General features: G+C 40.7%; 1 protein-coding gene across 4 annotated transcripts in view; it reads left to right on the forward strand.

Moving 5' to 3' along the window:
- Nucleotides 1–24,251, forward strand: part of plce1 (phospholipase C, epsilon 1) — a 111,148-nt gene that overhangs the window by 19,331 nt on the left and 67,566 nt on the right. For all 4 annotated transcript variants that reach the window (XM_030078568.1, XM_030078569.1, XM_030078570.1 and 1 more), the window contains exons 3-5: nucleotides 393–995; nucleotides 1,811–2,233; nucleotides 2,476–2,694. In XM_030078568.1, coding sequence (XP_029934428.1) covers nucleotides 393–995; nucleotides 1,811–2,233; nucleotides 2,476–2,694 — 1,245 coding nt within the window. The remainder of the gene's footprint in view (nucleotides 1–392; nucleotides 996–1,810; nucleotides 2,234–2,475; nucleotides 2,695–24,251) is intronic.

A 24,251-nucleotide genomic window follows, 5' to 3' on the forward strand; every position in this document is an offset into this window, starting at 1 on the left:
AGAATAATGTAAAGAGCGTTTTTCTAATTTAAGACTACCCTATGAATATATTTAGCATTTGTCTAGTTTTACTATTCATGTAACTACAAAAACTGTAAATCCATTTGAGATGAAGTAAAAGTCACTGCTTAAATGTAATGGATTTTAAGGGGTAGAAGCTGTTTTGTTGATGCTTGCTATAGTTCAACAAGTCTGGTTAAAATAAAGAGTAAGTCAGATTCTAAAGATCATGTAAATGCTAGGTTAGACCTTAAATACTTAAAACCGATCCATTATAATAGCTTATTTTGTAATTTCATGTGTATTTAATTTTGTTTGATCTGCATATATAACTTAACATATTTTGGGATTATGCATTGTAATCTTGTTCTGTTTAATTTCATCGATCCTAGATGCTATTTGACTTGAAGCTGCAGCAGAGTGAGGGACAAAGGGGGGGCAAGAAGCCCCTGGGAAACGCCATGGCTACCGACGACAGTGAGACAGGGGCCAGAGCTGTAGTCCCTGCTCAGGGCACTTCACTCTCATCTACTGGGACCAAACCCAACGGAGAAACTAGACAACCCAATGACAACCAGCAAGTGTGGTCCTTGCAGCCCAAACGGCACAACAGCCCTCCCTATGACAGTGGGAAAGGGACATTTGTGCATATGGATTCTCAATGTTTGCATTACAGCTCAGAGGTCTTCAGTGACAAGAAAATTAAAGGAATTGCCAACACTACATTAGCTGGAAAAAACTCTCCATGCCAGCTGGGACTGCATGTTGAGCGCGTGAGTGCAGGTAGAAACAAAACTGGAAGCAACCGGTGCGCCTGCTCCTCGTCCAGCCTTCAGTCAAGTCCTAACTCCAACTGTTGCCACAGCCCCAGATCCAGTCCAAGCCCCAACTCCAGCCCTGTTGTCAGCCCTCACCACAGCCCCAGCCCCTCTCGGCCCGTCCAACGCCACATCCGCCGCAGCAGCCTGCCCGTGTCCATGCTGGCTTTCCACAAGGTAATAAAAAGGAGGAAAGTACTGGCTCTGGTTTACTGCGTATCGCCAAATTCAGTGCATTTCATGAAGTAGATGTGCTTTGCATGGAATCAGATCACAGTCAGAAAAAAGTGGACTTTACAAGCCTGACATGGAAAATCTGAAATCCCTTTAATTAATGACAGCTAGAAATCTGACTTTAAAGTGGTTTGAATATTTTTGTAATATTCAGTCATTTGGAGAACGTCTGTAACCACCTTCAAAACTGGCTTATCAAATACCAGCATACATTTCTAATGTTTATCTCTCATAACAAATTGTTCCACTGCTTCATGCCTTGGAACCCTTAAAGGATTAGTTCACCCATTTTGATGTAAGCTTACTTACCCTAAGTGGTATGTAGGGCAGTAGTGATGCTGCTGATGGTTCCTGCTGTCCTGGATACTGGTTGGATGTCTCAAAGTCAACTGTTTGCCTCCTGTCACTGGGTAGATAGTTCCCCAGCTAGCTTTATAAATACATACATACATACATACTTAAAAACAACTGCCTCAGTCCACAAAAACAAGGGCTAATAGCACTTTCTCAAGTGTCATTGTCTGAAAAGAAAATGCACAAATGATTACCGGGTACAAAGGAACTTTTTTGCTTAAATTACTGTTCAAGATTTAGCTGTGGCTCTGTTCCTGTGGCTCAAATAACCAGAAAAGAAATATTCTAGTATCTACAGTAATTCAGTAATAATGATGATGTGATGAAGTGATGTTGTCATATGTTGCTCATTCAGCTAGACCTGATGAGAGAGTGGCTTGCTTTGTCTTGTTTTCTGCTTCTAGGCACCAGCATGTCAACTCTCCACTCTGTGCAGTTCCTCCAGTGAACCGAACTCTCTACAGTCATCTCCTTCCTGTTCTCCCCTTCCCACCCACCGCCAGCATCACCAGAAAGGGCAACAGAACAGCCACCAGCACAGGCACTGCCTCAAAGACGGCTACTCCAGTTTAGAGAGGCTCAACAGAAGGCCCAGAGTAAATAAATGCAGTTTAGAGCAGCTTTTCCTTCGGCGGGCATCTCTCGAAACTATGATGATGACTGGACACGATGAGGGGTCGCCTTCAGGCGTGACCAAGAGCAGCAGTGGTGACAACAGCAGTGATGAGGGAGATGGAGAGGGCTTCTTGCATAACAGTGAGTTTGTGAGGAACCGTAAAGAGCGTTCCACGGTCCTGGTGAGGCGATTTTTCAAGAATAATCAGAAGGTAATTATGTGAAATTGATTGATAAATCAAACAAACACCATTGCTGAATCTGTCTTGTCTTCTTCTCTTGCTTTATTTGATTTGTTTACTTAGTGACGTATTGGTTTAAAATTAAGATCAAATGTACTACAGTGTGAATTGACATCTTGGGTAATGGTGTTGATGTTAGGGTCATTTTAGTTGTATTCTTGTATTCTCTTTTTCTTTTTTGTTTCATTGTCCTCTTTCTTTCTTTCTTTAAGATGACAAAGTCAGTGTGTACTGGGACAAGAGCCATTGTAAAGACACTTCCCTCAGGACGGATCTCAGAGGAGGCTTGGGAGAAGGTTGTCTGCCACAGGAGCCAGCAACCGAGCCAGGAGGAGATTTGGCCAGAAGTAACGCGTGCTGCCGTGGGCATGGGCGACTGCTTAAGGGTCTGCAGAGGGATGCTGTGCTTTGTCGGTCTTAAGCTACAGCAGGTAAGGGAGTGAAGACACACCAACACGCCAATGTAGTCCAGACTTCAAGGAGCCAGACATGCTGTAAAAGATGTTGAAAACATACAGTCAAAGACAGCCGAGGTTGAACTTCACAGCAGTCGGAGGGTTTGTCTTTCACACCCAGGCTACAGGTCTAATGAAAGAGCCTCCTGTTAAGAGAGAACTGAAGCAGTGGATCTCAGGAGGGCTTCCATTTAACCCTAAAATCACTGCATCATGAGCCATCTAAAAGAGGTCTGCCTCCAAAAAAAGATAATATTGGTAGGCATTGGTAGATACAGAAGAGGTCTCCTATCTTGGATCTATTTCAGATTATTACTGTCAGTGTGCCAGTTTCTGATGATTACTCTTTGTGGTGATGCAGCAGCTGTGCAATAAAGTTGATTCTTTACAAATTATGATGCAGTTTCAAACCAATGAAGCCCAAAATCTGCACACTGACTAGATAAAATAAAACACATTAACTTATTTCAGGACATCAAAACTGTGCTTTTCAGTAATAAGTTGAAGCTCAGAGTCAGTACAATTTTGTTTTCTTAGTTTAGAAAATATATTGCAGCAGGATCTATCCATCCCTCTCAGTTTGTGCTCCAGTCACTTTATTCCCTTAAAGTTTGCACCAAAGTATAATTTCCTTGTTGAAGTACCTCTGAAATGCTGTGGAATTGTCCCTGATAATACAGCAGTGGATTTATGTGCGGCTTGCTTTTCAAACACGTTTTTCTCTGCCATAAGCAACAGTGAAATGGATAATCATTGCAGCAGTTCAGTGGAATTTATGACTTGATTGATTTTTGTTGTAGTAGAGAAAAACAGAGTTCTCTGTGTTTGCTTCCCTATTCTCGAGTTGAAATGTTCGGCCAGTTATGTGTGGAAGATTAGTAGTGTGTTTAAGTAATAGGTTAATAGACCATAATGCACGCTAATACATACACACACATGCAGACACACAGCAAAAACACATACACACAGGCTCTTTGTTCAGAGTAGGCCCCTGCTGCGGAAAAATGATTTATTCCCTGTTAGTTCTGCTCCCCGTATTACTGACAGACTGAATCACTGAGCTCTCAGTGTGTGTGTGTGTGTGTGCGCACTTCTGTCTGTGTCTGTGTAAATGGACTGACCAGAGTTGGCATCTGCATTGAAGTTACAGCCATGGAAATTGGAGAGAGAGAGAGAGAGGCAGAGAGTGAGAGTGAGAGACCCAGGAAATAACTGTGTTATTATCCAGTTTCCAAGCGAGGAATAATGTTTTACACACATCAAAACTCTTCACAGGAAGTCAAAGGATATCATTTATTCAGTGTTTTGCTCACTGCTTGGCCAAGCTGCCTTCTCTTCTAACTTAAAAGTCTCCACAGGTATCAAAAGTGTGTGTCTATGTGGGCACATGAGTGTGCGCAAAGCTGCAAACTCATTTAAGTATTCATGTAGGCATTCCAATGAGTGCATAAAAAGGATGGATGAATTTTGCTATATGTGTATATGTGTATGTGTGGGTCCATGCATATATGCAGCAGATAGCCACAACAGTCGAGTCAAGCACCGTTAAAAGTTTGTGTGTGTGTGGAGGGGGGCCCATATACACACACATACACACTCGCACACATGCATGCTACGGTGTGGTTTCAGACTTTGCCAGAGTGTTTTTATGAGTCCTTTGTGGTTGTAGAAATACGGGCTGAGTTAAGTCCAGGCAGAGCTCGCTTAATAATGAGGCTATTGAAAAAGGGGGAGTCGCTAGCACTACCCTTGTCAAAACACCATCCATACTACTCCTGTAAGGGGTCACCATAGAAACTCTGAAAACATCGAGCAGTTGTGAGTAACCAGAGATGTCATCAGAATCACCAAAAAACAACTGGAAAAAAGGCAAAGACACTGCTGTTTCCTGCTAGAAATGAATGGAAGTCATGTATCCAAAAACCTGGATCCTTGAAGAAAAATATTCCTGACAACTCATTTACATTTGTATTGTGGGACAGACAGTGTACAGTAGAACAATGAAATGGGAAGAGAGAGAGAGGGTGTGCACATGCACATATTTTTCTATGCTTGTATGCATGTGTGTGTGAATTTATTCATACATCTGTTAATGTGGCCACAACAGAGCCTACCACTGTGTAATTTCTTTGTGGAGGCGGGTGTTAGCATACAATCATGCTACACACAAGAACACATGCATACACCGTCACTCTTTCACACACTCACAGCTCTACTTTATGGTACAGAGGCCCCCCTGTATATGTCACATAAGCCTGACTCTGCAGTAATAATGATGTGGAGTTTTCAAGAGGTATCCTGAGGCCCAGTGTGTTTATTGCAACAGCTAATGAAGCAAGCCAAAGAACACAGGATTAAATGAAGGAGGAGAGAGGGAGGGGCAATACGCGAGGGGAAAGGATGGGAGAAAATGATAGTTAGGGAGGGAAAAGGAAGAATGGTAATGTGCAAGAAAAGTGAAAAAGAAGGGGAGTTGAGATGCCAGAGAGAGTAGGGAAAAGAGGAGATGGGGAGCTAGGAAAATGTCCAGACTTTTCCACGGGGCAAGAACAAACCAAGAAGCTGCCACACTATGCTCCAAAACATTTTTGCAACAAATGTGTGCTTTCATAGGGGGATAGACAGAGATCCAAAGGCAGTTATATTACTAATGACCCATTTGCTGAACCTAAAGGGAGTACGCAATCATATTGTGCTCATTATGCTTGCAGCTAAGGTGCTTTTGCACCTTAAGCAGTAGTAGTAATTCCCATAAACTAAGTTCAAGTGCCTCTCTTGGGTTAAGGTTGTATTAAGCTATCCAGAGATCTTGATCTGTGCTTTCCAGTTAAAATGCAGAAGTAAATTAAACTATTGCACTGTGCCTCATGAAACTTTGTCTGTTCATTTCTTCTTTTCATCAGTCACCTACAACGTTTGTTTCAGTGGTCGTGTTACTATTTTTCAGTGTAGCAGTGTTTGATTACTCGGGGCGGGCTGAACAGTGACACACATCCACACACCTGGCAGAGGGATCAAACAGCCTCTTATGCCAGAAGCAGTTTATTGTTTGCCTTTGTGGAGTCTACCAATTAGAATCCCACTGAGTCCTTTCATTTTACTCAAACGTTGTTTGTGTCAAGCTAAGTGCTCATATGTCCACACACACGCACACGCTCACAAGCGCGCACATACGCACACACACAGTTTTTCACTAGCATTTGGTGGGGCTGGGAGATGGGAACCTGTGAATGTCTGTGAAGATTCATCCAGGTCATGGTTGTCCAAGGAGAGTTGAATCGAGGGCATCCAAGAAGCCTCCTGGATGAGAAGTGAAATGTCTTCAAGAATGTACAGAGAAGCCCAGTTGCCCTCGATTCAACTCTTCTTGGAGAGCCTGTGAATGTTTCATCTTTCCATTACCAAGGGTGCAGTTCATCTTTAGGGACAGAAATATGCTTTCCCCCTAGAGACCCTCTCTGCTATGCCGTTTTCTTCATTGTGTCAAGTCACAAGTAGGTTTATGACCAGAGGGTCGCTGGTCCAAATGCATAATTGGCTGGGAAAATTTGTGTTGGGAAAGTTAGTGAAAATAGTTTTCTTCCCCCCTAACAGCCGCTGTCACCATGACCTTGAGCAAACTACTTCATCCCATTTGGCACTGGTCAGCAGCCAACAGTGAAAGACCATAGTTGTGCTACTGGGCAGCTACCAGTAATGAATGCATACAGTACACACTCACTTTACTCTTTATTAGATGCATCTAGCTAGCACTGTACAGGACCTTTTGTTGCTTCCAGAACAGATTTGAATTTGAGGAGTATATTTAAAAATTTGTTGGGAACATTCCACGGGGATCTTGGTCCATGCAGGGTCACTCAGTTTCCGCCAATTTTTGGGGTCTGCAAACATTGTGTTCCACATTACCCCAAAGGGGCTTCATTGTGTTAAATTGGGGGTGCTTTCATACCTAATCTATTTATTTTAAATGAATCAACCTCTGGGAAATTTATCTATAATTTATTTGGAAACATGAACGTGTCATTAAAACTTAGTTTCAGGTCAAATCAGCCTCACCAAGACCCAAATGAACAAAGTGCTCATAAGATTATTATTTTAATTAACCATATTCATGATAATATTTCTGGAATTTCATATATATTGTTAACTTCATAGTCTCAACCCATTCATTGACTGAAATGCAGGTCTGTGTTAGGTCAGTGTAGGTAAATGTAAGTCAAACATTACTTTAAATTCAGCTGAATAAGAAGTAATGCTTAGTGAATTTGTCTCTGCTACAAATAAAGAGTAGACAGATGCCCAAGTTAAGTCACATGTCTGTATAGGAGTCGGAAGGCAAAGCTTCATGATTTTAGTCATGAAATCGTTGACCATACAAAGACAGCGAAAACATTCTTCCTTGAGAAGTCAAATGTCAAAGTCCATCCAAGAAGTAAATCTATCATTTAGTAAAATTTGTTTATTGGCCATACTTTTATTACTGACCAGGGCCATACCTTGGATGTAGACTTCAAAGGAGTGTAAGAAATGGCAGCGTAAAAAGATATTGCTAGTAAGCTTTGTACCAAAATTTTCATCATAATTATGTTCCGACCCACTTGCCATCCTGATTTGTTCCAAAACTCATGCAAACCAGGTCTACAAGTGCCCTCAGTGTCATGTTCCTGGAAACATTGAGAGACAATGGTTGCTTTGTCACTTGATACTATATCCTGCTGGATATGTCCATTTGAAACGGCTAGACTGTGGCTGTAAAGGAATGGACCTGGGCAGTAACAGTAGTATGGCCAATAAACAATGGTTGGTCCTAGGAGGCCTAATGTAAGAAATCATTTGTTGGGCCTGGCAGTGTTTTTCCATTCTTCGAGTTTGGTCATGATATTCCCATTGTTGCTGCATCTTCTTGTTCCTTGTTGATAGTAGTTGAAGTACGCATTAAAGCACATCTGTTGTAATGTTCTGTGATGGCCTTTTGTACATCACAGTTGCACTGCAACTGTGATGTTATTTTCTGTTACTGTTATTTTCTGAAATTCAGCCTGCGTTTTTATCACAAATGAGTCTTGGAAATCTCCTCTGACCTCTCTTATCAATGGGAAGTCATACTGGTCATATTTTTCTTCATGGTATGAAGAATTATCCACTCAACATAATGTGAATTGATACTTTATCTTTGTCAATCTGTCTCTGTCTGTTCCTTTCCTACTTACATTCCCCACAAAATACACCTTTACACAGGGACTTTTCCAAGGAGCTGAATAACTCACAGGGGATGCTATCAGTTGTTCCGTGACTAGTCGTTTGATGTCATGACATCACCTTTATGACTGTGACTCTCTGTTTTTCTACAACGTCTAGCTCAGCCTGCTCTTCAATGCACAGCTCATCGAAAATGAATGCTTTTGTTGAGTGGTGTCGGGTTTGGTTCACAAGAACAACAACTGGCTGCATGCATCATTTCCTATCTAGGTGGACGACAGAGGAGCACCGCAGCAGGAAACACTGATAACCTCTCTTTGTGTCTTTCTCACACACACACTTACACACAAACAGTTTCTTTTTCACTTTCTCTCCATTGAGAATGAACTTATGACGCTTAATAGAACAAATAACTGAGGTAGAGTAGATACCAGTTTCAAGCAGCAGGCTCATGTTATCCCAGCTTCATACCTTAAAGTGTTGATAGACTTTATGATTGGGTGGTTTTTGGTTTACAAATATTGATTGGGCTGTCCTAACCCATAAAATTAAAATATATTACAATGCATAACCCATGGATTTCTTTTTAAGTCCTGTTTAACCTCTGAACGTTTGCTCAGTTCAATATTATCTTGCCTAAAGCCACTTGGTAGTCAAATATCTGTTGGACTCCTAAAACAAGTGGGTATGTTTAAAGACAGGTTGTTTATGAGTTCAGGTGATAACGTTTGCAAATATAACCTTGTTACCTAGTTACAAATTAGACCCTGTTTCATGAAGCCTTGGCGATGTTAATATCCTGTGACACACAGCCATATCATGTCAGACGTTGTTGTGTGGTCAGGCTGCATTAACTTTACAGGTAATTACCTCAGTAAATTGACGGGTTCACTTCGGAGGCTTGTCAGACATATTGTTTGGATCATCAGAGACAGTCAGTGACATTCACTGTTATTTATTTATTTATTTTTTCTAAGTCTCATTGTACACAAAGAAATATGCATGGATGTAGATATATTTTGTATGTACCCTATGTGGTGCATTTCTGTCCAGGGGATGGTTGCACCAGCTACACATAAGCTAGTTGCAACTCAAGTGATTGCTACACTACTAAATCATAACAGGTTGCACCACACAAACTATACTCATGATGTTGAACCCGCCCTTAAGCAGGTGTAGCTGTCATTTTGCACAATTGAAAATATAGTAATAGCATTGGCTTCTAGCGTTAATATATCTGCCATTACAGCAATGTTGTTACTTTGACCGCTACATGGCACAGTTGGACTAGCGGTTTCCCTAAACTGGTGTTACATTACATGAATAACATTAAAATTTGTATGTGTTTGCTGACATTTACTGAACACGTAGGCCTAGCTGACATTATTTCTGGACGACCACTGCATTATTATGAAGCCCACCAGAGTTCTGGGCAAGATCTGCTCACAGGGTTAAAATTAGGGTTATGGTTGGGTGAGGGCTTATGTAAAGCCTGTTTTAGTGAATGGGCAACATGCCTGCAAATTTTATGACAGCTCACGGATGGGCCTACCTTGCCCAGAACTCTGGTGGGATTCATAAAAATGCTTTACAGACATATTGTTGAAGTTAAACTGATGGCTTATTGATATTCTACTAAACTCTTGTTGATATTTAACTTGCATACAAGTTGACATTCTGTTGTATATCTGTATGGCCTATCCAAAGAAGCAGGTCATGGTGTTTAAATGTAACATTTGTTAACTGCTGTCAGCAGGTGTTGTGGATTTAACGCATAAATTCAGTAACAGATTTATGAACAGCTCATGCAGCCCTAATCAAACCATAATCTGTACTTCCTCTGTCCTTCCACCTTACTAATTTTCCTGTTTTACAATCCTATTGACTTGAAATTATGACTGAAAATCATTGACCTGCAATTGGAAAATGCACATACACACACACACACACACCCATGCACAGGAGCACTGCGGGAGGTACGGTGTTGACCAAAGCTCAACTGATAAGATCAGGGCTGATGAAAAGGTTGACGTAAAGGAAATTAATTTGGAGCTTTTTCACAGAAATGGGTACAGGAAATTAACAAGAGGTTCTGTCTGGAGGTCGACAATGGACGTTGCTGTGAGGCTAGCAAAGCTGTTTGTTTTCACACACCCGGCCACACACACACACACACACACACACACAAGCACACACACACAGTTGGCACAGATTTCTGGTTACCTCTCTGCCTTTTGTCTGTCTATCTCTCTCTTTCTTGCTGTCTGTCTCTCCATGTCCTACGTCTTTCTGCTTTTCTGCCCCCTCCCCTCTCAGCATCACCACACACAAACACACACTCTCTCTCTCTCTTGCTCTCTTTTTGTCTTTCTCTCACCTCTCTCTGTGTCACTCTCCCCTTATTCTCTCTTTTTCTGTTATGCCACTACAATGGAATGTGCCGAGCACACCGCTTTCTCACCCGGCTGGGTGATGTGGCTTAGGCAGAGATTAGTTTGTGTGTGTGTGTGTGTGTGAGTTGAAACACACTCTTGTTTAGCCAGATGTCAGCCTACACAGAAATGGGTAGGAGAGTAAATATTTGGCATGCCTGTGTGAGGAGTACTGCTTGTCACAACGATGATATCTTTAACAGTGTGACTTTCCTGCTCTTCAACGGAAGTAAGGCGCCATTCTCAGCTCCATACCCATTTGCAAGTTTGCTTCAGCACGACGTAGAGGAGTGCACGTGGCTGCTGTGCACTTATTTTTTTTGTGAAATACACACCGTCTGTTTGCTTCGTCGGGTCGCAGCGTGGTGTCAAAACTGTGCGTGTGCTTTCACCTCATGGGGCTAAAATCTGCATGTGTGTGTGTGTTTGTGCATGTTAGCCCAGTCTTCTCTCGTCTCAGTGACAGTATGGAAAGATTGCATCAGTCCAGAGAGTGAGCTCTCATTGTCTATAGTGCTATTGCATGATAGAGGCACTGTTGCAACTTTTGTGTGACTCATTTATATTTTCATACTTGTTATGTGTATCATTTCCCATGTACGCCTCAACCCTGTTTCTTATTTTTTATGCTTTAGTGACCGTGTCAAAACACAAAACATGAGGATTTCTAAGCTCTCCCTGCACCAAGACCATAGAGTCACAGTCACAACATGAATATGAATACACTGACAGGTGACTATGTATCATGCTGACTAACTCTTCAACTCTCTGTCACTTGTCAATTCTCCCAGTTTCATCACCCACATGTGACCTTGCACCTCCGCTCATAACAGTGTGACTACATAGCTACTACATGTGTCACGCTGTTATTGCACTCCTCCAGTGATGCAACCTCATTTTTTTATTGACAAAAACCTGGTATCACCACACCCTCCTGGCTTTGATGATGAGTACGAAAGCTTTCTGATGGAAGCAGTGCAACAATGTCCCCAGATGAGAGCGTGAAGCAGGCATGTGCGTCAGACTGTTATTGCACTTTATCGCAAATCTAATTACGCTGAAAGAATAACCTGTAACCTTTCCTTTGTAATGCTTTGATGCATAATCTGATGATTTAGCATCTGATTTAGCACAGATGAAGTCATTCCAAATTAAAACTCTGAAGGTTTGAGTGTAGTGTGTTTAATGGCATAGGTTGCATTTTGTTTTTTTTGAAAAGGTAACTTTTATCTGATGAAATCATGCACATAGCATTTTCAGTGCAGTGCCTGGATATAATACAGTGCACACAGTTGACAAGACCTGAATACTCTTGAATACCACTGTTTCTGCAGTGAACTACAGGGTCAAACCCCTCCCTGGGTAGCAGCCATCCTGTTGTAGTGTCCTTGAGCAAGACACTGAATCCTTACCATCTTCTCCTTGAGGAGGAGGAGGAACAAAAGTTGTGTCCAGTCAGTTTTTTACTTTGCTTCTACCTATCTAATGCCTCTACACAGCAGAAGTAAATTACAGACGAGAGGAAGTTTTGAACCGTAGAAATCATATAATATTTCTTTCATTGTGTGTAATTTCTATGTTTTGAACTGGGATGGTTTGTGGGTAGGAGTGGTGTGATGTGGAAGGCTGGCCCTATGGGGTCATCTAGTGGAGCGTAATTAGTACTGCAGATGAACAGAGAGTTACTCATCATCACTCACCATTGTTTGCATGTGAACACACTCAATTGCAGAAGATGGAGTTGTCATGTCTCTTCACCCACATGTTGTTTTAATCTGTTCCTCTTCGACCTGCATGTTGTGTGTGTGTGTGTGTGTGTAATAGGAGCCTCAACCTGATGTTTTTTCTCATACTGTATATCTGACTGGTACGTCTTTGTGCCGCTCCAGCAAAGTGCTAATAAGGTCCATTCTCTCTCTCCCATAGGACATAAAAGTCATGTCGCATTTCTTGTCATTTCTCTTTTTCAGGGTCCTTGCAGAATTTTGCGTGGCTGGCAATTTGTCACCGTCAGGTTTCGTGTTTTGGGTTCAGTGGTTGGAACTGTAGGGATTTGGCCTTTGCACTATTTGGCTGCCATTTGTGTTTTCTTTACAAAATCACCACTATTTGAGAAAAGTGACACTGATTGCACTGATAAAGTTATTTCTTATACAAGGATTAATTCAAATTAAATTAAAATGTAAAATGTTTTTGTAAATGTTTCTTGAAGTTATCAGTGACCTTCTGACCCTTTATTTACCAAACAATTTCTCAGCAATGGAGCTTTATTTTATATCAGCTTCATTTTTCTGTGATTTAGCTCAGAGTAACCCTTTACGTAACCTAAGGAGCTAACATAGATGATTTTTCATTTGCTCCAGTGGAAAAATACTAGCAGTGGACCAGTAGGTGAGGGAACATCACATGCTATGCAGCATTGCACATTGCTGTTTATCCAAGGACTTTCAGTGCCCCATTATATCCACTAGGAGGCAGCACTCTTATTGCAATTAGACTGCATATGTGGAGTGCTTTAGCACCTTTGTGCCTTTTGGAATAAGCCACAAAGTCTCTTTCAGTAGGATATCAGCTTGGTCTTCATGCATGCTTTTGTCAGCCTGGCAGATATAAGTGAATTTGCTGTGACAGATTTAAGTGTTTGTTTAAGTGCTGGTTGTATGTCTTCAGGCAGGAAATCATGTAAAAGTGGATCATTAGCTGAAGTTTTAGGACCTATAAACTTTATAATCTTAAGGGAATACTGTTTAACGTAATGCATTGTCTCACAACTGTAAGCAATTTTTTTGTTATATTGTTCTAATCATGGGGTTGATGTTCTTTTGCCATGTCTCCACTGAATGTACAGACATAATGTGCAAAATATAGTGTGTTTTTTTAACATTAATGATGATGTTTATGTTACCAGAGCAGCAAATGATGCCTTCTGGTTTTACCTGACTCTTGAACTATTCTCAGGCAAAAATCATCTGACCATCACATGGAAATAACAGCCATTAATACCATAATACGGTGGTTATTATTCATTTATTTTTAAATGTTGGATTCATTTGTATTTTGTGGAGCAGAAAGAGTGGTGTCTAAATTTGACCTCCTTGTCCAGTGGATGAAAGATTATGGTGTCAAGTAAGGACAGCAACACATCATTAATATTTTAATTAATGTACATCAGGAAACTTTTTGTGCCTGATAATGCCCATTAATGCAGTACACTTAATTTGTATGTCCGAATCTGACCCGTCATTACTGACTCTGGAGGCCAAGCTCATTAGCTGACTGCTGATCAAAGACATGCAAAGCAAAGGCTGAGGTCGGGCCAGCTGTTTGCTTTGTTCATAAGACCACTTTGATGTCAACTGGGCATGAAACAGATTAATTTTTCACTTGATTAACTGGACTCAATAGGACTTGCTGTATTCAATTAGACCTGTGTGTGTTGTGTTCATGTGTGAGGTTTGTGTATTGTAGTTCAGTGAATACACTCTGATCACTGACAGGAGAAGCAGCAAGCTGTGGCTTTGTTTTTGACTGAATTTGAATCTGTATTAAATATAACAAAGTTCTTTTACAGTCTGTGGAAACATGTACTGATAATATAATTATAAATAGTTTGTTCCAATGTTGTGCTACCTACATATTCCATTTATTTTTGTTGGGCTTTCCTTACTATACACTCAGTATAAATATGGTAATATAGGGCTGGGCAATCAATATTATATCAGTAATACTGATATGATATTATATCGATATCGATAATATCGAAAAATATTGTGATGTTTTATTTTGTCCATAACACCCAGCCCTACTAGGCGCTACCATATTACCAGTATGTATGTGTCAAAGGGTTAAATTGAGCATTTATGAAGTGCTGTAAAGAAGATTTCAAAATACTGACATATATATTGCATATCGAGATATATCATAAAAAAAATATTGTGATATTATTTACAGACCCATCCCAGCCCTTCTCTTTTTGCTTACCCCTGTCAGCTATAGAATGGCATCCCTTAAACTGGGATTCAGTGCCTTGCTCAAGGACACTTCAGCGGGGCATATTAGCTTATTCTGCCCTCAGCTTGCAATTTGTAACTCAATGTCAATCATCAATCAATGTGAGCCATATCAAGGGTTATTGAAAAAACAGAAGCATAATGAAAAAATGTGGCTGGTCATGCTTGTTAGCTATTGTTGTTGTTAGCATTACTCTCAGAATGCTTCTGCCTGCCTGTTTTATATTTCATCACATCATATACAGCTCACCTTTGCCACGCACATGTGAATACTGATCAGCGCTCTGGTCTGTCAGCAGACAATGCGTCGATACATATGATAATGTCAGGGGGTTTATTATTTATTATAATAGCTGAGAGGCAAACCACAAGAGCTGTGGGCTACCATTAAGCAAGGCGGCTTAAACAGAAAAGCTGAAGCACTCAAGGGTCTTTAATTAGAGGTTGGCATGGAAACGCTGGCCAGGATAAAGCTAATAACAGGGATCAAGTGGCCATGTCTCAGTCCCCACTGGCTGAATGGCCCCACAGTTTCACCTGTCCCTGTGAAAATCCAAACTGGAACTTAGATATTCACCAGCCATTATGAGGCCTTAAAGGTGATTTGGGCTCAGTTAGACTAATTAGTTTATGCCCAAGAGGGGATGCCATGCAAGTTCAAATGATACTTTACATACTGGCCATATTTGAGAATGTTCACTTTTACACTGAGTATGTAAGAACACAGTAATCTGGCATTGGTACGTCACTGATGTCTTAATACATAACATACTTAAAAGGGTGTAACACCATAATGCAAGTGCCAACGGGTTCAAGAGTAAATTATGAAACTAGCACCTGACATCATTGGCAGCATGATGCACTGACTGTTTTCATCATTTAAATTCAGTTTTCTTGTGTTTTTCTGAACTATTAGTATTCCTTGAACATACTAGTTTTAAATAGTATGAAATATAATAGAAATAGGATGAAACTATTTCAATGAGCAAATAATCAGACGTCACTGCATATATTGTGTCTTGCAGGAAAATATACAGTATGTACTTGCTGTTTTTAAAGGACTTTCAAATAGGTTAAGGTACACAGGTTAATGAAGCCGCTGGAAAGTCTCTCCCAATTTCTTTACTTCTCACAGGAAGTTATTTCCCTCATATTGTCAAGACTGATGGAGCACTATCTTTTGATTTAAACATCACTTTATCTTTTGGCCTCATTTCCCCCCCTCCACCCTGCTGCTGATTGACTTAACACACTTAAAATTGATCTCCCATGGTGGAAATTTGGATCGCTTTTCAATTAGGCCAAGGTGACTGATGTTTGCTTTGAAACGGCAGCACAACGGTCGATGCTGGAGTTCGGCGTAATGGCTCCTAATCAAAACACAGAGGTCTTATTTGAGTTTTTGTCAGACATTGTTTACACGTTGAATGGGCTCCTGGAGGAGAATCGATTGAAACTTTATGTACCAGTGTCTCCTCTGTCATTGTCTGTTTAGAGTGTGCTCTCTGATAGTATCTCCCTTCTTGCCACTAGTTTGCAATGGGCCGGTTGCCTTATAACCTAATATGGGGGTACCCTCCACTTAAGGCAGAGCTTGCTGACTCTCTCTCACTCTTCCTCTCCTCCCTACTCTCTTCTACTGATGTAGATCTCTCTCTCTCTCTCTCTCTCTCTCTCTCTCTCTCGCTCTCTCTCTCAAGCCTTCTTTCTCATTTGAGTAAGTGCACTGGCTGAGAAGGATTAGCTTTGTTGTTTTCCTCCCTTCTCCACAACACATCAGCTTTTCCTGTGCAACTGTAAGTAAACACTTCACTTCTGGCTCTTATCGCTCTCACTGCACTTACAGTGAAGCAGAAACTTTCAGGATCGTGCAACGCTTCATTCATTGTATTTTGTGGCCGTGTAACAGACAGCATTTTTAAGACTACTTTTACTGCAGTGGAATTTGTTGCAGGTGAAACATGTTTGCCTCACCTTACTTGAAACGCGCGATAATCTGGCATGAGCAAACTTTCGGTGTCTGCCGCGTACAGTGAACAGATCTGCTTTTTGCTGTCAAGCCAAAGTTCAAAGCTGACAAGGTTGAAAGCTGAGTTTAGCCAGGTACCTTAAACCCTCAGCACAACAGTTGAGATCATATTGTATTTATTTAGCTCCAACTTATGTGTTCAATCTTATTTATTTACTTATTTATAATTGCAAAAGAGCAACACCGTATCAAAAAGTAAACAAAATATCTTTGCATTGTAAAAATCTGCATAGTGCTGCCAATACCTTGGATCTTATTTCTTGAATAGTAAACTTCTGGAGGTTTGGTGAGCATGAGAAAAAGCAAACTGCAAATCTCATATCTCCATAAGAGCCCGATTTTGGGTCTAATACAGGCCCAATTAAAGAGGGGTAAATATAATTTTAACAACTGGTTCCGTGCACGATCTTGAAAATCTAACAACATTGGTTTGCACAGGAAGTGGGTATAGGATACGCCAGGGAGGGCCACTTTGAAAGCTGAGATGTTTTAATTCAAAATTCAAAACCGCAGTCAGCTGGCAGTTTCTAGCATAGCATCTGTAATTGAAGGATTTCATTTAACAGAAATACAGCAAAAAATACTACCAGGTCGCGAAAAGAACATCCCCCTCTGTGTTGTAAATCTGTAAAACACTGACGTCCTAAAACCTTCGAAATCTTCCAAACTGTATTTCTCCCCTCATGTAATAGCAGGAGCGTTTTTATTTCTTGAACTTTCTCGAGTGAGAGGCATTCATCAGCCTTATCAGCGGGCTGTCTGAGCGGAGCTGTTATGTAGGAGAGCGCGGCGGCTCGCTGCAGTATGACATCATGAGAACTGTGAGCGAGGGAGTGTGGCCGAGCGCAGGGGTCCCACTGGGTGCTCGGGGTAATGGGTTCCAGGTTGTTTCGGCCCTCGCCGTGACCTTTCTTTCTCTCTTCCTCCTGCTCTCATTTGCTCGCCGTTTCTCACTGCTATGCTTCTCGCTCTCCTACATGTCTCCTCTTATTCTCTGTTCCGTTATACTGTTGTTTTTCATCTGATCCTTTCTTCTTCTCTGCCTTTCTATCCGTTACCCTCTTTTCCCTCTGTGACTCTCTCCCCCCACCTTTTTCTTTCTTCTTCTAAAAAAACAAACGGCAAAGACAACATACAATGCATGAAACATCCCAGTAATCCCAATAACTGGTGACTCCCATAAGTCATTAATCAAGTAAAACCGTTTGCTGATTTCAGTCGCACTTAAATTGAGGCTCAAATTGTCTTCCTTTTCTCTTTTCATATCATCGAATAAATGTTTTGGGGTTTTTGAGGCTGCAAGTGAGAATAAGGACGGAATTTGAAGACCAGTTTTGGCTCTGCTCACTTCTCATTAGCATTTTGACTAAATGATTAATTGAAATACATGATAGTTAATGGACAGGCACAGTCATACCAAAACTGTATGGCATGATATTTACACTCAGTAATTACAGATTCTTTATATATAAACACCTTTTGGAGACTGTTTGCTTATTGAATACATGTTTGAATATTGATATTTATGCAGTTTGATGCTGATTGAGCACGACTGTTTATCAGATAGTGGACACAAGAAACCACCTCTCTTTCTCTCATTGTCTTTGTTTTTTTTTTTTTTTTTTACCTCCTTACAATGCACAAGGTTATTTTTGTCGCTCTTTTTCACTCTTCCTGACTCTTAATCTTGGTGATGAGCAGCAAGCACAGCCTTAGGTCCTAAATCTGTTCATTCATTCATTCTTTTTTTTTTGTTTTTGTCTTTCTGTAGCTGCTGTGTCATGTACAACACTGCAGATTGTGGTGTGGCTGTGGTGTTTGAGTTCAAGTTCCTTATTTGTTTGGGTTTGTAATGAATAGCTTGTAGTTTGTTTTCTGTCTGCCCCGCTGAGGCCATGTCCACACTAAGCTGGGGAAATTCGAAAAAGCATCTTTTTTTCCTCTGTTTTGGCCTTCTGTCAACACTAAGCCGGCAGAGGTTTTCAGAAACAGTCAAATTTATTTATTTATTTATTTTTTTAAAATAAATCATGGTTTGCAGATAGACTGATGAAGCTGATCTAACGGAGGAAGAAGATAAGAGAAGGTGTGATACTGCGAATGTGGTGTGGTGTGGATGGACGGGAAGAGCTGTGTTTTCAGTTTTACCTGCCTTAGTGTGGACATGGCCTCAGTCCAGAGCTGCCGCCGTCTTTGTCGCACTGTGTCAATACAAAATGCACCGCACACACACACACACACACACACGCACACACACACTCACACAGCCAGTTATGCCCTAAGCTTGTTAAATTGTGAGGCAGTGATTTGGTGGGGGCCTGCCTGTTGGCCCTGTGGTGAAACAGCTCCTTGTGAAATTCAGCAGGGGATTATGATTCAAGTCGCCCTCCTCCTCCTCCTCCTCCATTTCCTCTGCTGTATACTTTCTTTCCTTCCTCCGTCTTCCTATCCTCCATCTCCTCTTCCTCCCGTTTGCCTTTTATTATTTTGCCCAGACCTCCTCCTCTTCTTCATCCTCTTACTTTTACCGTTTTGCCCCTTCGTCCCCATTGACTGTCCTTCTCTTCTCTTCTCTTCTCTTCTCTTCTCTTCTCTTCTCTTCTCTTCTCTTCTCTACACCCCCTTTCACCTCCCTCACACCTCCTTTCTGTTTTTTTCCTCCTTACCCTTTCCCTCTCCATTCTAACGCCATCCTGTCAATAATTTCTTCCCCCCTTATTTCCACCCTCTATTTCCTTCCTCTCTCTCTGTCATTTTAGACAGAATTATTTGGGATGCATGCTGGTTTCCTGTGATTGATATTGCTGTGTATTGACGGTGATTAAAACCAGTTGATTCAGGGCTGAAGGTCTTCAACCTGATTACATAACCAGAGCTTAAAGCTAGTAGGGCATAAGTGATACATTGAGGTCAAATGATTTATGTACAGTTATCAAAGTAAAGCCCTTGAATAACGATTTAAATAAGTGCTTGAAACATTCCAGTAGGTATGTACAATCTGTAAAGTCCTCATAACATTTTGGATGCAAGACCTCTATAATAAATAGTTACTTGTCATGTTATTCAAAAGTACTTTTTTATGTATTATTTATTTTACTGCTTGGCATTTGTATGTTTTTACAAGCACAAACGTTCAGCATGAATCTTGGAGTCCTGCGTGTTTCATCTGAACTCCAAAGGAAATCTCAGTGGAGACAGTCAATCACCTGGTGATGGAGGCGGTCTTTATCTAATAATATATATTGGTCTTTTAATAACAAAGATGTTCTTTATAGCCATTAGAGTGATAGAGGTTGCATTGTGTTGCTCACACTCATCAGTTCCACTGGATCTGTGAGATCCAACTGTAAAAATAAGACGAGAATAGATGGCTTGATTGAAAATGTCTATCAAGGATCTTTACATTGAGTAGCACTGGATTGTGTTTGACAGAGTTGAGAGTAATGTGAGTAAAATCTGATTTAGTATATCCCAACCTGTGGCTTAGTGTACCATTGTGTGATCAGATTGTAAAAGTTATATTGTAAATGAATAAGTGTAACCGTAGCCATAGACAGTCTTTTGGTTGTGCACTTGATGGGACCACGTTTGATGGGTCACAGGAATTAAATTGGGGGCAAGATCATGCCTTGTACTTTTCAACAGCCCCAACTTCTACCACAAAAAAAAAAAAAAAAAAAAAAAAAAAAAAAAATCATGAATTGAAGGCTACCACTGTCAGCCATAGTCATTCATTTTTAGTTCAGACAGTACAAACTGGGACTTCTGTAACAGCCACTCAACATGCCCCCCCACCCCCTTCCCCACCGGGGTACTAACCATCCAAAAATACACGAAAATGGACCACCCACTCTTTGTGTTAAAAAAAAAAATGTCTTGAGAAGGTAGATGGTGGGGAGCCATTACTTTCAGGCCAAATCCTGTTTCTTTTTAAGCCATATCAGCCATCAGCTTTATATTTTATTATACACTTTTGTATGATTTTTTTTCTGTTGCATACAAGTGAAAACTCACATTGTTACATTGTTGTTAGGAAAATAAATAAATTAAAAAAAAAAAAAAAAAAAAAAAAACACCGCCAGTTGCAATTGTGAAAAGAATCTATGCTGGACATTACAGTTTTCCCTGGGGAGAGGGTTTGAATAGTGGGAACTGTTGTGCTTTCTCAGAATAAAATGCTGAATAACCAGAGGTGATGATTGGAGGTGGTGATTGGTCAGGGGGTGGGGGGCCTTTTGGAGTACAGCTAAATAACACTTTTAACGTTGGGGTCTGTAATCAAAGACCAGACAATAATTCAGAGAAAATGGTGAGCTGTTGATTTTTTTTTTTTTTTTTTTTTTCCCCGAATGAAGAACAGCAAATTGAGAGGTGGTAATTGGACAGTCACGGACAAGCAGGGCAGGAAATTAAGTCTTGTTCACTGGCTGCAGTGGTTAATGGATTCCAAATTTACTTATTTCTCCAGAACAACTGATTTTTAAATTTGCGAAGAATCTTAAATTGTGGCTGCATAGAGTACGTTAATATGTAGCTTCTGTAGTTTCTTAACCCTGGGGTTCCTCAAACTTATTATTTAATATTAAAAAAAATTATAAATGTTCTGAAAAGTGAATTTCAGATATTTTTTTTTTTACCCAACAGCAGAAAATGTACAACAGTATTAGAACATTTCATCAGCAGTTTCATACATACAAATTTTGTCATGCAGCAGACAGTGAAAAAAAATGCACTTTAAGGTGGAGGATCCCAGTTGAGAAAATATTAGCTTGCTCATGTACTGTTGTCAGATTTTATTTAATTCATGGAAAATAGTCCTGTAGACTTGGAGTGTGAAGATTCAGAGTTAGAATCAGATAAACCATTCATTTGCAAGATTAGAGCTTGAATAATAGTATACTTAATTGTTATTTTCTGGGGAGCCCTGGGAATTTCTTACGGACTCTTGGGAGGTCCTGGACCCTCTTGTCTTATAGCACCAAGATCACATGTATTCTGAGAGTCTAACTCCTGGAAAAGTTAGGCCTTCAGAAGATGGGATTCTGTCACTGAGCAGAGATGTGATTCACATATGAAGGATTTCAGACATTGACAAAACTTACTTTGTAGAAAAACAAAAACCCACTGTAGGTCTGGAAACCGTCCACAGGAATGTGAAAACATTATGTGATATGTAATTTCTATCATGCTTACTCTCTGATAACCAAAGGCGTCCCATTTTTCAATTTTCATAGTTTCCATTTTCTTTTGCTTGGAGTATGCAGAGATATGTTTTTATTTTTTTTTCTTCTGCATTGTTTCTCGCTCATCTGCCCTTTTTTCTTCCATTCAGTCTTTTCATGTGGGTTGATCCCTTGTCCCGGATGCTGCTGTCAGCCTTTTCTTGCATAACGTTGATGTCCTGCAAATACCACTTGTCTCCAGTTTTATCTTTTTAATGCAGCTGACACTGGTCAATCTCCCACGTAGAGAATTTCTTGCGGCCAAGTGAGTGTATTCAAAACCAGCTGTGAAATGTCTGTAATTTTCCCATTGACACCCCACTGTGTTTTGCTCATTTCCAGCAAAACTGACATTTTATAAATAGGTGCTTTTTCACAGGGTGCTGTGGTGAGACAGTAGTCAAAGAGAGTTCAGTGGTATCAGAACATGCTTCTAAGTTTGTTTGTGTGCATGCAAGTGTGTCTGTTCATGCCTATTGACCAGTCAGCATTGTTTGTACTGGAGATGCTTTTGTCTAAATCTATGGAGACAAAGAGGAACACCACACACACAAACAGACACACATACACACACACACACACACACACACACACACACACGCACACACCAGTGTTGTAGTCACATTACTAGACCTCGAGTCTGAGTCGAGTCACAAGTCCTCAGTGTTCAGGTCGAGTCCGAGTCACCAATGTTGAGTTTGAGTCGTGTCCATGTCTGAGTCCAGTCCGCATTACCTGTGCCTGAGCCCAAGTCACCTCTCCATGTCTGTGTTGATTTTCAATCTGGGCTTGAACCCACTCTGCTCCAGTGAAAGAGCTGACATACATTAAAGGTTGATGCTGTCTCCATCTTTTTTTCAGTTGTTCACTTGCAGATGAAGCATCACCACTCAGGGAATTTCCTTTGGCATCTTTGCATGTCGTGCTCTGTGAGCAGGCAGGAGGAAGTTGAACACACTTACACCTGTAATGCAGCAGTATAAAACCATGACAGTAATGAACGTCAACTCTGCTGCCTCATTTAAGAAGCAAAGTCTCCACTCCTCTGTATGCACAAGTTCAAGTCCTCAACTCCACCTTCCGAGTCCAAAGGCAGTTCATATTGGAGCCCCAGTCCAAGTCATCAGTGCTCGAGTTTGAGTTGAGTCACTAGTAATGAAAAAACGTTGTGAGTCTGACTCATGTCCAAGTCTTGGACTCAATGTATATATAAACACATACACAGCCAGTGCCAGCGTGCACACATACAGTATACGCACACATAGAAACACACACTACACATAGCGTCTGTTTACACACTGTTAGGAGCACAGACACACAGACACACACACACACACACACACACACACACATGCACATAGCACTTGACCAGCGGTGAAACTGTCCAGACTCAGGCTCGGGGAAGACAAACATTACCTTGTGGAGAGACAGAAACACAACAGGGACAGACAGAGCAGCACAGTGCAACAAACTTCTCTGTTATTTGTTATTGCAAACCAGCCTTAGAGGAGCTGTAGTTTGGATGTGAAGTGTGTATGAGGTGTGCATGTGCATGTGTGTATAACACTGTATATACAACATTTTCTCATTCCAGTATCCTGCCTTCTTTGATTAAGGAAGTGGGAGTCTAATGTTTTGCTAATAGAGGAATGTGTAAAGATGACAATGAAATGACAACAGAAACTCACTCACTCACTCACTCACTCACTCACCCACATCTGTACTTACTCATTTCCTCAATTGCTTCTTGATTTTTCCCTCTGGATCCAGATCATTTAATTTCCGACCTGAGAGTTGGGATGTATGCTTGGCATGTTTGGGTGTGCTTGGTTTATGTCTGCTGATGTGGTTTACATTGTCCAAGACAGGTGGGGTTGGAGCGTCTGAGCGCTGAGATACCAGAGCTGTTGAACATACCTGGCTCTTCAACGAATTCTCAAATAGATGAGGTGCAGTTGATTCAGACTCGCTTGTCGCGTTGGGTGGGCAGGGTGCACGTTTGCTTCATCTCCCTCACAACGCTGCAAACATATTGCTCTCTTGAATTTATAGTGATAAGGTTATATTTTCTGGGTGGAAATTAGCCTAAATTTTGATATTTAAAAAGCTGATGTAGTTTAATTTTCAGTCACTATCCCCCTCTCTCCCATCTTTACACTGTTAAAAATAGAAATGTCTTTTTTAAAAAAGTAATAACAGCTAATAACGGCTCTTACTGAGATAAATCTATTTCCCTGAGACCTTTTGCTATTTGGCTCATGATTTTTGCTCAAACCTAACTTGTTTTTGTTTGTTTTATTTTTTTAGTGCTTCTCAATTTGATGTTAGCTGTACAGCCACTTGTGAAGGCACGTTTCACATGTAACCTGAATCCGAGTGCACGGCCAAATCTTGTCTGTCTCAAAAATGTGTTTCTTGCAGAGAAAAGAAACCTTTAATATTCACAAGTGTTTCTTTTTTTTTTTTTTTGGCATGTTTTTCTGACCTTTTTTGTGTGTGGTATATTTGATTTTAAAAGAAACCAAATTTTTATATCCTCTATAGAAGATTAAAATATTCTCTGTAGTATCGTAAAGAAACCCTTTAATGTCATTAAAACCAGTGAACTTTGGCTTGTAAGGTCAGAAGTGGCAAATGTATT

This window comes from Myripristis murdjan, chromosome 19 (assembly GCF_902150065.1).
Source record: "Myripristis murdjan chromosome 19, fMyrMur1.1, whole genome shotgun sequence".
Lineage (NCBI taxonomy): Eukaryota > Metazoa > Chordata > Actinopteri > Holocentriformes > Holocentridae > Myripristis > Myripristis murdjan.